Source organism: Cutaneotrichosporon oleaginosum (genome assembly GCF_008065305.1).
Source record: "Cutaneotrichosporon oleaginosum strain ATCC 20508 chromosome Unknown ATCC20508_contig01, whole genome shotgun sequence".
In the NCBI taxonomy this organism is placed as follows: domain Eukaryota; kingdom Fungi; phylum Basidiomycota; class Tremellomycetes; order Trichosporonales; family Trichosporonaceae; genus Cutaneotrichosporon; species Cutaneotrichosporon oleaginosum.
The window spans coordinates 2,960,984-2,973,952 of NW_027072170.1; the positions used below are offsets into that span (position 1 = coordinate 2,960,984).

General features: G+C 62.0%; 5 protein-coding genes across 5 annotated transcripts; 3 read left to right on the forward strand and 2 right to left on the reverse strand.

The window, feature by feature from the left end:
• Positions 1–3,361: 3,361 nt before the first annotated feature.
• On the reverse strand, positions 3,362–3,910 carry COLE_01204 (uncharacterized protein; the record flags this gene model as incomplete). Its single annotated transcript, XM_018427460.2, has 1 exon — positions 3,362–3,910. The coding sequence occupies one exon, from the start codon at positions 3,908–3,910 to the stop codon at positions 3,362–3,364; it is 549 nt and encodes a 182-aa protein (XP_018279064.1).
• A 26-nt stretch (positions 3,911–3,936) lies between these two features.
• COLE_01205 (uncharacterized protein) lies at positions 3,937–4,467 on the forward strand (the record flags this gene model as incomplete). Its single annotated transcript, XM_018423133.2, has 1 exon — positions 3,937–4,467. One exon carries the CDS (start codon positions 3,937–3,939, stop codon positions 4,465–4,467), a length of 531 nt encoding a protein of 176 aa, XP_018279063.1.
• A 420-nt stretch (positions 4,468–4,887) lies between these two features.
• On the forward strand, positions 4,888–6,598 carry COLE_01206 (uncharacterized protein; the record flags this gene model as incomplete). The annotated part of the gene is made up of 4 exons (XM_018423132.2): positions 4,888–4,908; positions 4,944–5,003; positions 5,297–5,994; positions 6,298–6,598. 4 exons carry the CDS (start codon positions 4,888–4,890, stop codon positions 6,596–6,598), a joined length of 1,080 nt encoding a protein of 359 aa, XP_018279062.1.
• Positions 6,599–7,171: 573 nt separating this feature from the next.
• On the reverse strand, positions 7,172–8,729 carry COLE_01207 (uncharacterized protein; the record flags this gene model as incomplete). Its single annotated transcript, XM_018426655.2, has 6 exons — positions 7,172–7,430; positions 7,462–7,686; positions 7,718–8,089; positions 8,139–8,296; positions 8,329–8,603; positions 8,636–8,729. The coding sequence occupies 6 exons, from the start codon at positions 8,727–8,729 to the stop codon at positions 7,172–7,174; spliced, it is 1,383 nt and encodes a 460-aa protein (XP_018279061.1).
• A 713-nt stretch (positions 8,730–9,442) lies between these two features.
• COLE_01208 (uncharacterized protein) lies at positions 9,443–12,126 on the forward strand (the record flags this gene model as incomplete). The annotated part of the gene is made up of 10 exons (XM_018423131.2): positions 9,443–9,553; positions 9,653–9,732; positions 9,767–9,902; positions 10,026–10,232; positions 10,279–10,393; positions 10,436–11,260; positions 11,295–11,468; positions 11,513–11,789; positions 11,826–11,954; positions 12,048–12,126. The coding sequence occupies 10 exons, from the start codon at positions 9,443–9,445 to the stop codon at positions 12,124–12,126; spliced, it is 2,133 nt and encodes a 710-aa protein (XP_018279060.1).
• Positions 12,127–12,969: the final 843 nt, after the last annotated feature.

Genomic DNA, 12,969 nt, shown 5'->3' on the forward strand with positions numbered 1-12,969 from the left:
CCTTTGTCGTGGGTGTCACTTTGCGGGAAGCCGATCGGCCGGCTGTTTTGGGCTTTGGTGCAGGTGCCATTCGGGCGGGGACGCGCTTCGCAGTCGGTGCCGGAGGAAATATTACTGCCCGACTCGCGTCCAGGGCAGCGCGGCCGAGCTGGGCGAGGCCTGGAGACATCTCGGGCTGGTGGTACGTCTGGAGGGCGGCGTGGACCACGATCGTGGCGTAGTACTCTTGGCGGAACTGGACGAGACCCGCGTCCCTCGCCAGGTCCCTGGCCTTGACTAGCGCGTCGGCCTCAGTCCTGAGCGACTCGTACTGCTCGCCTCCCGCGCCCGTCGAGACGATGACGGACACCAAGCGGGCAATGACGCGCAGCCTGCGGACGGGATACGTGTCGGCCTCGTACAGGTCGAGAGCCATGCGGAGCAGCGCGCACATCGCGTCCTGCACGTGAGGCAGGAACTGGCTCGACTCGAGTGCGTCGGCAATCTGCTCGAGCACTGCTCCCGTGGCGGCCGGCGACCACTGTTTGTCGTTGAGCGCGGCGGCGAGGAGGGTGGGGAGGTCGGGCCCGAGGGCTGTTTCGTGCGCCAGCAGCGAGGTTGTGCGCTTCACCGCCGTTGCGAACTCGGAGAGTTCAGCGAAGACATGGCGCAGCGGCTTGCTCGCGGCGCCGGCGGAAATCTGCCGGACCACGCCCGCATCGAGACACAGGCAGCCGTGGACAAACGCGTGCAGGGCGGCGGACTTGTCCGCGCCCTGCTGGAGGCAGAAGCCGAGCAGCTCGTACCGCTTAGACAGCGGGTTGGCGATAAACTTGCGCGCGACGTCGTCGTCTCCAAGCCGAGCTAGTACGGCCCGGGACCACTCGCACGCGCGGCGGGCGAACGCGATGGCGAGCGCCACGGCAGTCTTGGAGAAGGAGAGCGCGATGCTGTACGCGCCGTGAATCAGGCAGCTGGCGTACTGCGCTTGGACGGCTGGGTCGAGTTCGGCGCTGTGAGCCTCGAGGGCGGCGAAGATGGCGTCTAGCTGCTCCGGCGAGATGGCGGACGACTCGGTCGTGTTGAGCCGCATCAGGATTGTCGCGGTTTCAACAAGGCCGGGCATGCATTCGCGCGCCATGTCGCTGGATTGGGTCTGCTGCAGGAGGCGCACGGCGAAATTTACGTAGCTTTGAAGCCAGGTTGTGGATGTGGTCTGGGGTAATTCGTTCAGCGATTTGACGAGGCGACGGAGCCTCTCAACGGCCCGTAGCAGCGAAGTGGTTGTCTCTTGTGTTCTCGCCGACGGCTTCAGGCTGCACAGAACACCGAGGATGGCGTCAAACTCTACGCTAGCGAGGGAGGCGTCCCGTGTCTCAACAGACACGCCCGGCGCCGACATGTCCACCACAAGCTTGGTCAGGCGCGCGAACAGCTTCGTGGCTTCGGATCCGGCGTTAGGGACCTGGGGAACCGTGCTCCGCCGCGGCGTCGAGACAGCTGACGTCGGTGCGGACGTTGGGGCCGGCGAGCTCGACCCCGAACTCGACGCGAGGCACACTGTAGCGGTGGCGGCGCTCAATGCGCGCTCAATGACGGCGGAATCGCCGAGCTGCGGTCAGGCGTGTCTGGGCAGAACTCACAGTGCGTCCAAGGTCCATCCACAGGTCGAGCACGTACTCCCAGTGCCCGCAGAACCAGGCCTCGTGGGCCTCGCCTCGCGCCGCGCAAATGGCCTCGACGACGTCGACGGTGCAGGTGATGTACTCTGCCACGTCTCGGGGCGCGCCGTCCCCCCCTTTCTCGAGGTGGAGCGCGGCCGTGCGCCGCACAGCGCTCCATACGCGCTCGGGCGAGTTGCGCGCGTCGCCGGTCCCCGAGGCGGAGAGGGCGCCGGCGAACGCTCCCAGCCGGCGGAGCTGCAGCCACGCCGCCGTGCCGGGCGTGTATCCGTCGTCGCGGGCCGCGCGGTAGAGGTAGACTGCGAGCTGGCCTACCGCTGCGAGAGGGAGGGTCGGGGCGAGGGTGAAGGGGTGCAGGGGGGAGGGGGAGGGGGAGGGGGAGGGGAGGGTCTGGATTAGCGAGTTCGAAGGGCGGCTTACCTCGGGATTGAGGCCGAGCGGAAGAAGACAGCACCACGCCGCAAGCGTTAAGGATGCGAGGATGGGAAGGAGGGCGTCGTCGACTTCGCAGGTGGGAGGGGGCAGGTCGAGGAGCGGCGCCCACGCCTCCGTGAGCGGCGGCGTCGCGGCGCGCGGCTTGTCGTCGCCGTGCTCGTACAGAGCGAGGATGTGTGGTCGCACATCGACGAGAAGACCCAGTGCGGGGATGTGCTGCTGTCAGCGCGACGGAGGGGGGAACTCACCATCTCGAGGGCGATGCAGCGCGTGACGAGCGCCATCGCCCCTTTCTCGACTGTAGCACGGCGCGACACGGTCGACCCAGGGCCGCTGTACAGCTCGCGGAGGACGGCGAGGCCGTTCTGCCCCGAAAGAAGCGTAGCTTCGGCGCGGGCGCGTGTCCATCCACCGGCCGCGCTCGAGCTCGGCGCCTGGGTGTACTTGAAGCCCGCTTGTGCCGCCTCGCCGAGGAGGCGGAGGGCGTCGTTGCTCGCGCTTTGGGCGGCTACTGCGCGCTCGCGCGGCGACAATGCGCCGGCGCGAAGCCAGGGGAAGTCGTCTTCTGCGTTAGATGGGGGGGTCGGTGCTGGTTCTTTGTTTGTTGTTGGCGCTTTTGCGGCTCGCCTGGGTGCCGGCTTTGTTGATGCTGGCCTTGTTGTTGGTGCCGGCTTTGCTGATGCTGGCTTTGTTGTCGCTGTCTGCAATGCCGACTTCGCGGCAGGTCTTTCTGCTGGGTTTGGGGCGGGTTTTGTCGCCGCCTTTGCGGCTGGCCTTGTTGCGGGCTTTGTCACTGGCTTGGCTGCAGGCTTGGCTACTGGCTTTGGTGTTGGCTTCGCTGCTGGCTTCGGCTTCACCGGTTTAGACTCTGCCGTTGCGGTCCGCCTGACCTTTGGTTGCGAAACTTTGAGGACGCGATCAAGGTCGTCCGCGAGCGCATCTGGGTCGACGCGCCTCGTGCGTGTTCGTGTTGCCGCCATGAAGATTGGTGAGTGTGGAATGTTTGGAGAGAAAGCATTCGCGCGTTGTTGATCCAGGCATCCGCCCTGAGGGCGGGTGGTTTGACACGTGTAATTACGTAGGCAAGAAGTTTGGAGTGGGGCAGAGAGAGTGGGGCAGGCGGTGGTGGGGAATAGTTGGGAGATCGGTCAATCTCCGCGTTGGCCTGACCTTCTGTTCGCATTCATGATCCGTCACGAGTTGCGGACTGGCCAGCTGGCAGAGCGGAAGATGGATCGACGAAGGGATATCGTGTCCGCGCCGTGTCATGCGTCATGCGCCGTGCCAGCGTCCTCATGACGCGGCGCAGGTGACACGGCGTCGGCGCACGACAAGCACGGTGCGCCGTGCATTATCGGCTGGCCCGGACAAATGCCAACGCCGCACCGCGGATCCATGAAACCATGACGTCCGGAGACAGAGAGAGCTTTGAGGGTGCGCCGAACCCTTGTCACCAACGCGCGTGGATGGAGGCAGGACAATGGCGCCGGGTCAACTGACCGCGGCCCGGCCGGCGTGGGCTCGGGGTCCCGAGACGACGGGCCGTGGACCCTGCTGGTGACATCTCCAGGAGTCGGCGTCGTGGAGTGGGCCGGGCCCGGTGCTGGTCGTAGGGAAGATGCGGCGATGATGTCGGCCGTGGTCGGATTACCCCGCAGATGTAACTGGGGAAGGGGAGGGTGACTACCGTGGGAATCTCGGCTCGGGACAGACGGATCGACGGAGCTGAGATTTGGTTGCTGCGCGCGCTCGTGGATTCCATTGTACTCTAGTGCAGAATTACAGAAGCTTCCACAGACCTCTGGTCGCTGCATTCTGCTGTAGGCAGTCTTGGTGCACAATGTGCTGCACTACGTTACACTGCAACGTGTGGTGCTGGCGACTTTGCCAACGGGGTGGCACAAACTTTGAGTGCAACTACGCGCCTGCTTTTGATCGTCGGTGCCACTTCCGCGTTGATCCGCTCACCTGCCGCGAGATTCTGAGCTGGTGGAGACCGAATTATCAGGTCAGAAGGAGCGCAACAAGAAGAGCACAAGGGGATGCAATGCGAAAGCATGTCACCCAAAGGAGCAAGCTGGCGCAAAGAAGGAACACGCCGATGGTAATATTGCGACGTGCACTGTTGGGACAGGATGAAGCGGACCTCCCTTCTGGATCTGCGGAGCTCTGCAGTTTTGTCTCCTTAAGAGGAGCACCCTCAACATCATCAACTGCGCAGCAAAGTAGTCTGACGCAGTTTGTGGCTCCGACTGATGACGCCGAGGAGTTCGGCGTCACTGGAAGGGAAGAGGCGACGATGGAAGCCACGTGGATTCGGTCTGACTGCGATGATGACCATATGTGTGACCAGGACAAGAACGCGATCTAGTGCGAGCAGTGATGTATGCGGGGAAGCGGAGCAAAGGAGAGAGGGGGGGCGGAACGGGCATGCCGGATGATGATGAGGAGGCGCTTATTGGCCGGGTGGGGAGTGGAACGGAGGAACCCCAATTGCTTTGGTGAACGAGTGAGCCGTGCGCGATTGGCTGAATCTCGGCCCACCGCCCGTGACGCCCCGGAAACCCCCGCCAAGGTTGTTGCTCGCCTCGACCTCACGCGCTCCCCTCGCGTCTCTGGGCCTCTGGGGGGGGGGACGGGCCTTGCACCCATTCCTCAGCCAGTCTCCCACGCTCTCACCCTACCCCCACGCACCTCCCGTTATAAGAAGCCGACGACGTGGCTAAGCCCCCAAAGCCTCCACCACCTTCCATCCGTCTCTCTCTTCTCCTACTACCACAACCCTCTCATCATGGCTCCCCTCAACCTCCCCGTGAGTATCCTACGCCGTAACCCCGCTCATTCAAGGCCGGCGTCCTCTACGGAAAGGACGTGAGGACTTTGCTCGACCACGCCCGCGAGAACAACGTGAGTAACTAGCGGTCTTTGATGTGGCCCGAACGCCCCAACGTTCGTCCGCCCGCCCGCCCGCACGTACCCCGGTGCCCCTTCATTCGCTCGCTGGCGACTGCCGGGTCGCCTCTGAGAACAACAATCTGCTACGTCGGCTTTCGCAGGAGCAGTTTGTGAATCGTTGGCTCGCAACTGGGGTGACATGCTGTCCGACTCCGGGGGCGAGTTGAGCGCGAAGGAGTCGAGGAAGGATACGCAGAACATCGCGACGTGCAGAGCTATCAGAACTCCCCCACTGACACATCCAGTACGCCATCCCCGCCATCAACGTGACCTCGTCGTCGACTGCCAACGCCGCACTTGAGGCCGCTCGCGACAACAAGGCCCCCATCATCCTCCAGGTCTCGCAGGGTGGTGCCCACTTCTTCGGCGGCAAGGGCCTCGCCAACGGTAAGGACCAGGCCGGTTCGATCGCCGGCTCGGTCGCTGCCGCCCACTTCATCCGTGCCATTGCCCCCGCCTATGGCATCCCCGTCATCCTCCACACCGACCACTGCGCCAAGAAGCTCCTTCCCTGGTTCGACGGTATGCTCAAGGCCGACGAGGAGCACTTTGCCAAGACCGGCGTGCCCCTCTTCTCGTCGCACATGCTCGACCTCTCGGAGGAGACCAACGAGGAGAACATTTCGACCTGCGCCAAGTACTTTGAGCGCATGGCCAAGATGGACCAGTGGCTCGAGATGGAGATTGGCATCACCGGTGGTGAGGAGGACGGTGTCGACAACACTGGTGTCGACAATGCCTCGCTCTACACCCAGCCCGAGGTCGTCTTTGAGGTCTACAAGGCCCTCGCCCCCATCTCGCCCAACTTCTCGATCGCCGCCGCCTTCGGCAACGTCCACGGTGTCTACAAGCCCGGAAACGTCAAGCTCCAGCCCAAGCTCCTCGCCGACCACCAGAAGTACGCTGCGGAGCAGCTCAAGGGCAAGGGCGGTGACAAGCCTCTGTGAGTTTTCCCCGTTTTTCCCTACCCCCCTTCCCCGCTACCCAAATAGACAGTGCCGTCTTCTCTTTCCATGAGAACTGGCGGCGATCCGGTCAGCGAACAGCCACGCGCACTTGATATAGATCCTGCTTGCCCTTCCCTTCAATGCCGCCGACCTCGGTCGGCGGGCGCCATTGGTCGTTGCTGGCTCCTTTTGAGCAGCAGCGTCCACCGGCGTGGGAATGTGGGCGAGGGGGTGTTATATTGGTGCTACATTTCTCTCTCACTCACACCTCATCATCAGCTTGTCGCTGACATCTCAAGCTACCTCGTCTTCCACGGTGGCTCGGGTTCGACCGAGGACGACATCCGTGTTGCCGTTACCAACGGTGTTGTCAAGATGAACGTCGACACCGACACCCAGTGGGCGTACCTCCTCGGCATCCGTGACTACGTGCTCAACAAGAAGGACTACCTCATGACCCAGGTCGGCAACCCCGACGGCGAGGACAAGCCCAACAAGAAGTACTACGACCCCCGTGTCTGGATCCGTGAGGGTGAGAAGACCATGGTCAAGCGTGTCATTGAGGCGTGCGACCACCTTGGCAACAAGGACCGCCTGTAAGCGGCATTGTCATAGTGCCCGAGGGCGTTGAGGGAGCTCGTCCGGGATGACGTCGGTAGTAAAAGAGTCTGTAGTCGTTGTTGCATCACATAGCAGAGGTTTGTGTCTGAAGGTCTGGGATGTTGTCACCGATCGCTGAACGCCTAAAACTCATTGCCTGGTGGGAAAGAGCGTCCGTCATCCATGTGAGACGGAGGTATCCCTCCAAACTGCTGCTCCACGCGCTGCAAAGCATCAACAAGCTAAACTTTTTCGGCATCGGCTCGCTTCTAGCCCCATGCAAATGCAGAGCACGCCCTCGGCGCCCTCGGCGCTCTCGGCGTGTGCCCGTCGGGTCATTATGCCCTGCATCATCTCGATAACCAGAAATTGGGGGTGGGGGAACGGCAACGTCCGCAGTCAGGGTCCAACTAAGGTCCAATACCGTCTTTGCCGCAGATAAGTCGAGCGACAGCGATTGCTCCCTCTCTCGCTCCAGCGCTCTGCCGGCGGCACTGGCAGCCCGATGCATGTGTTCCAGGTCTTGTCCTACTCTAGGGATCTGTGGCCTGTGGCCTGTGGAAGCCTGGGGCGCTACGCACAAGCCGACACGAGGTCCGCCGGGATTGTGTCGTCGAGATACGCCAGCAGGTCACGAAGGGCCACCATGTCGAGTGTGCCAAGCGGCGTGTCGGTCTCGAGCGCCCGCCCGCTCCAGAGCACGCGCACGCGGTCCTCCTGCCCCGACGCGCGCCATACTTCGAACACCAGTTCCGCGCCCATGCCGGGCCACATCGGCCGCGCGGCCTGCAAGAGGCCGAGGAGGGCGGCGACCGAGCCGTCGTGCGCAAAGCTGCGGTCAGCTGCCAGAACACACGACGCACTTGTGGCGGTACTTGACGCCGTCGTCGGCGCGGAGGTGCGCGGACAGCTCGCGCATCCACGCGCCCATCTTGAGCGCCGCGTACGCCGTGCTCCGCCGCGACGCGCGGTACGTGTACGCGTACTCCCACTGTCCGAGGCGGTAGACTGTGTCCGCGTCCGCTTGGGAGAGGGGGAGGGGGAGGGCGCGGGCGTGGCACTGTTTCGCGGAGAAGTTGTCGTACGCGCTAGCGTCAGACATGCGGGGTGGGCACGCACGGGTCGTAGGAGGCCTGCCACTCTCGGCGGTGCGCGACGGCGTCGATGCGGCGCATGAGCGCCGCCGAGGCGGACAGGTGCGCCTGCCACTCGGGTTCGGCGCGGATGAGGGACAGCAGGCGCGCGGCGGCGGGGCAGGCGAAGGTTGGCTCGAGAGAGTCGTATGCCAGAGGCTGGATCTGCGCCGCGTACTCCGCCTCACAGGGATGTAGGCCCACGGCGAAGGCGCTGAGCGTCGCGCTTGTTATGACGTTGTTGGTGACGCGGAAGGCGTAGGCGTGCCGCTCCGATCCGGAGGGGAGGAATCCGAGGAGGTCGGCGTACACGCCGCCGAAGTCGGCGCCGTGTTGGCGCGCGTCTTCGAGACCATCGCTGAATCAGGTTAGGGTACGGCACGACGCGCGACGAGCGCTCCACTCACGTCGTGATGGACGGAAAGCGGCATGTCGAGTTGACGAAGCCCCCGACGGCCTTCTCGAAGGGGTTCGCCGGATTGCCCGCGCCCTGCCAATACACGGGCGCAGTGGAAAAGGTGGCGGCGCGGGCGTGGGCGTACGGCCCCGTATCGGGACAGTCCCACTGTTGTCAGACCCACAGTTACTGTGACCCACAGACGCGTCCTCGTGGAACAGCGTGTTGGACGCGTACGGCGTCCGCTTGTGGTGCCGCTGCACGGCTTCGACGTACACCAGCTCGTACTCGTCTCCCGGCACGACGTACTCCTGCGCGCGGACGTGCGGCATATTGCACCCTGCCGTCAGCGGAACAGGACTACACTTACAGTTGTACATTCCATACTGGCTGTCGGGGGTGTGCGAGGAGTTGTAGATGCCTGGCGCGCCGGGACCCGTCAGCGCCCATGTGAGGTTGGCCCATGTATCGGGGGCTACGATCAGCACAGCGGACGCACACACTCACAAGGAGGGTAGTGTTTGGCCGTGTTCGCTGCCCATGGCGTCTGGGCCGCCGCCGACGCCACGCAGACTACAGCAAGTAACGAGAGCATGGTCATGTTGACGACGGTGAGTGCACCATGGCTGTGGCTCTGAAGATCATTCACTGCGCACAGCGATGGCTGCGAACGTGCGTGGTGAAAACGAAGCGACAGGCGGTTAGCTGCAAGGTTGGATGAGACATGAGAGCAAGGACGATCCACAGGCGATAAAGAGTAAGAGCTGACGTCATTCCACCTCGTTTCCACATGCCGCAGTTCCGCGTTGGCTGCTCTTCAGCTTGTCACTCGCAAGGTCGTCGCGCGAGCAGATAGTAACGCCAGCTAGTATCTGCTGATGAGAGTTATGCCAGCCATGCTCGGCGTCTCGGAGGTCCGCCAAGTTCTCAGTGGGCGACCTTCCGTGTCGGACTTGATTGGATCCTCAAAGGTGCGTGCTGACTTTAATGAATTCACCCATGGATCTGAAATCGAGCTCGTGGTGGCGCTGGCGAAACACGCCACTACTACTCTGCAACAACACCCGCAGTAGCGATCGTTAGCCTAAGATCTGAGGTGGGCACGTTTTATTAGACTGTGTCAAGCTAGTCGAGCGGGAGTGAAGCGGAACTGTCATTCGACTGCCTCATGCCATCCTTGATTTGCTCCCGCTACGAGCCCACATGATTGCCATACCGCCGTTCTACCTTTTGTGTGGTTGTTGTCCGTGTCCTCGCCGCGTCAGCCACACTTCCATCACCCATCCTCCGTCCTCATCACCGCATCGCTCCGACATGGCTCCCGTCGATCCCAACGAAGCCGGCCCCTCGGACAAAGGCAAGGCAAAGTTCAACTGGAAGAACGGCCCGCCGAGCTGCAAGGAGTGTGTCCGCCTGAAACTCAAAGTGAGATACCGTCTCCGAGACGGACCCCGCATCCCTAGCGGCCCCGACACGGAGACACGGAGACCCCAGACGATCCACTCGTTCAGTCACTTACGCCAGTGTTCACGTTCGTGGCCATGCACAAGCTGCGTGCGGCGCGGATGCGCCAATATATGTCCTGCGGGCACCATGCCTGGCCGGTGAGCGCGAATCGAGAACACCACTGATGGCCAGCACGACCAAGGACCAGGCCATGGTCGCCAAGCTGCAGAAGGAGAATGACGCATTGCGCAAGCAGATCGAGCGTCTGCAGGCGCAGCGATCGGAGCAGGGATATGACTGGGGAGGAAGCCCACCCCATGCAGGTCAAGTGAGTGCGGAGAGGAGAGCGGGGCAGCGGACGGAGAACAGAGAAAAGAGGCCGGCCGTGCGCGCGCGGCCCCCTTTCCCCGGGTGACTTTTGTGATGGCGTTAAGACGCACTGACCTGCCAGGCTGCCCGAGAAGCGAGCCGATCGCGCGAATACACGCCGTTCTCCGCCGTGTCTGAGTCTGCTGGGCGCGTCCCCAACGGGCAGCGCGACGACAACTATCTCGACACAGCATCACGCCCGGGGCCTGGTGTGTTGGAGGAAGGCCGCGAAGGTCAGAAGTACCTTGGTCGCGGGGCTGGGACTTTGTTTGTCTGTGAAGATGACGAGGTATGTTGCTCGTCGATAAGAGCTAGACTCTCCGCTGACCGGAAAGTCCAGCCACCCCACACTTGTCTTCCCGTTCATGGCTAGCGACCGCGCTGTGCTGGCGGGTGTTCACGAGCTCTTTCCTCCCGCTGAGCAAGCGTATGAGCTGCTGAATGTTTACGGTATGTGTGGTGGCTGAACTCGGCGGTCCGATCTAATGTCAGATGATCAGGTCGAGTGGATGTACCGGCCAGCCGACAGGCCAGCTGTGAGCGCGGTGCTCGAGTCCATCTACAGTGCGCCGTCCTTGAGAGAGCAAATTCACCACGTCCCACCACATCGGCTTGCCTCAGTGCTGATGGTGTTCGCGTTGGGACTGTCATTCTCTGGGCGGCCAATGACGCAGACGATCCCACTCTTCAACGCCGCGAGTGCCCTCCTCTGCGTCTCTGAACGTCACTTCATGGTGCGACATTCGCTTGCCAGCGTCGAGACGCTCCACATGATGGTCTCGTATCTATTTGGGCTGCCACATTCGGATGGTCCGAAGGCAGCCTGGCAGATCCTGGGCTTGTGCGTCCGCACAGCTGGCAGTATCGGCCTACATCGGGATAGCGCCCAATGGGGGCTGTCGGCTGAACAGCAAGCACTGAGGGCACGCTTGTGGTGGGAGTGTGTCACCTACGACATCCTCCAGTGCCTCAACTTCGGTCGGCCGTATTCCGCGCCCCGTCAACTGTATGATGCCCCGATGCCTGAAATGCCGCCAGACGGCGGCGTGACCCCACACGACTCGGTCTTTCACGTCTTCAAATACCGCTTGGCGCAGGCTTTTGTGCATATCGCAGACTACCTTGCCAACTCGGAGCTGCCCGACTACTCAACGGTGATGCGCATTGACGCTGAGTTGCGTCGGGTAGAGGCGGGCGCTCCTGCATGGCTCAAGTGGTCAGACTTTGGCGAGGACGGTACTACCAGCAGCAAGCTGAGCACAAAGCACTGTATTCAGCAGCACTCGGCGACCATGTTCTTCAACAAGGGATTGCTGAGTGAGTCGAAAGCGCGCCCTCGCTGACCTTTGAGTGCTCCATCGACCATCGTTCTTCAAGGCTGTGTCAGCAGGCACAGAACCTCTGTTGGGTCAGTACGCGGCATCCTTCACAACATGCGTAACGTCGGCACGCAAGCACACGCGTCTCATTGCGTCGCTACTCAAAAAGTGCCCTCAGGCGGCTTACGGGTGGTGGTACTGGGTTTGTGAGTAGTCTCATGTTGTGGCTGTCGGTTTTCGCTCACCTCAGTCCATGCGTACACAGCCGCGGTGATTCAGTACACCGTGTTGAGAAGGGTGCCGGAGAGCATGATGGCCGACGACGTGCGGGCCGACTTCCAGGCGTCTCACGACATCATCGAGCAGATGGCCGAGCACTCGGGTGTCGCACGCCGCGCCCTGCCGATGCTGGAGCAGCTGTACCGCCGAATCCAGCAGTCCCAACCGAAACAGACGTCGTCCGCAACACCGGATGCGCCGACCGAGACGTCGTCCACCCTCGACCCGACATTAGACTCATTGTTGACGTACGTCGCTACCCGCCCATTGTCTGACTCTCCTAGGTCGAATAATTTCTTCGATCCTGCACAGTACACGGCAGCGGCGCCAGCGACGATGGACGGGCTCCTCGGCTTCGAGTATCCCGTGTCGAGTGGTCCCGAGCCGCTCGCCGACCCGTTGATCCAAACACTGTGAGTCCAAGCTGCGGTCGGAATGCTGGAGGTAGCGGGACTGCCGACCGTACCGTCGCTGACGGCATCTGCGAGGATGAGCGCTAACACTAGCTTGTATTGGAACGTGATTGCCAACAACGAGCAGCAGAGTCCGGCTTACGGGGGTCCGTCGCACGCCCCACAGCTGTGAGGGGGGAGGAGTACAACAGTGTCGGAGTGGAAAGGCCATCGTTAGGTTGCAGTTGTACGTTATGCTACGATCTGGTGATTGATCGGATGTCGTTGAGTACTGCGTTTAACACCTGTATGTACAGCGGCGCAGCAGGGAACGAAACGCAAAATCAGTAAAATGTGACAGTCTGGTTAGCACGAGAGTACACTGCGCTGACAGCAGTCGTTCTTAAGTGTCCATGACAGTCAAACTAAGGGATCTCTTTTATAATCAAGCCATTACAGACAAATGATGAGGTGAGCTTGAGACGTCAAAGCCAGTCGCACCTCCTTTGTCACCTGGCCGCCTCCCCCACTTCCCACCACCTGTACCATCCACTTCCATGCTCGTCCATACTTGAAGTTACTCTTTCGCGCCTGAGGGCCTTTTCGTAACGGAAGTCGATCATGATTTTTCTGCAGTTCTGCCACGAGACGCAGGCAGGTCGCCACTGACCGACGTCATGTCCAGGCGCCATTGGTGCCATGACGCCCATGAGACCCCCGCGTAACTTGCACGGCGTGCAACATGCACGCTGGCCTCCCGATCTCCTCTCAGCTGTGCTCTGCACTACTCGGCATTCAAATTTCCAAGGCGTGCAAGACGTGCATCTAGTTAATTTACTCCGCCATCTGCCTTCGTCCGGGGCCGGCTGGCAGCACAAGTAAAGAGAATGTCAAAATCGCGGGATCCGGAGGTACAGCAGGGGTGTGGACGCCGGACGCCAAGCTCCGCATGGGAAAGGTGTGGATGTGGCTGGCGCACAGGACACAATGAGGATGAGTGTTGGACCTCTTGGAATATCAGTTCGCTGCGTGGCGG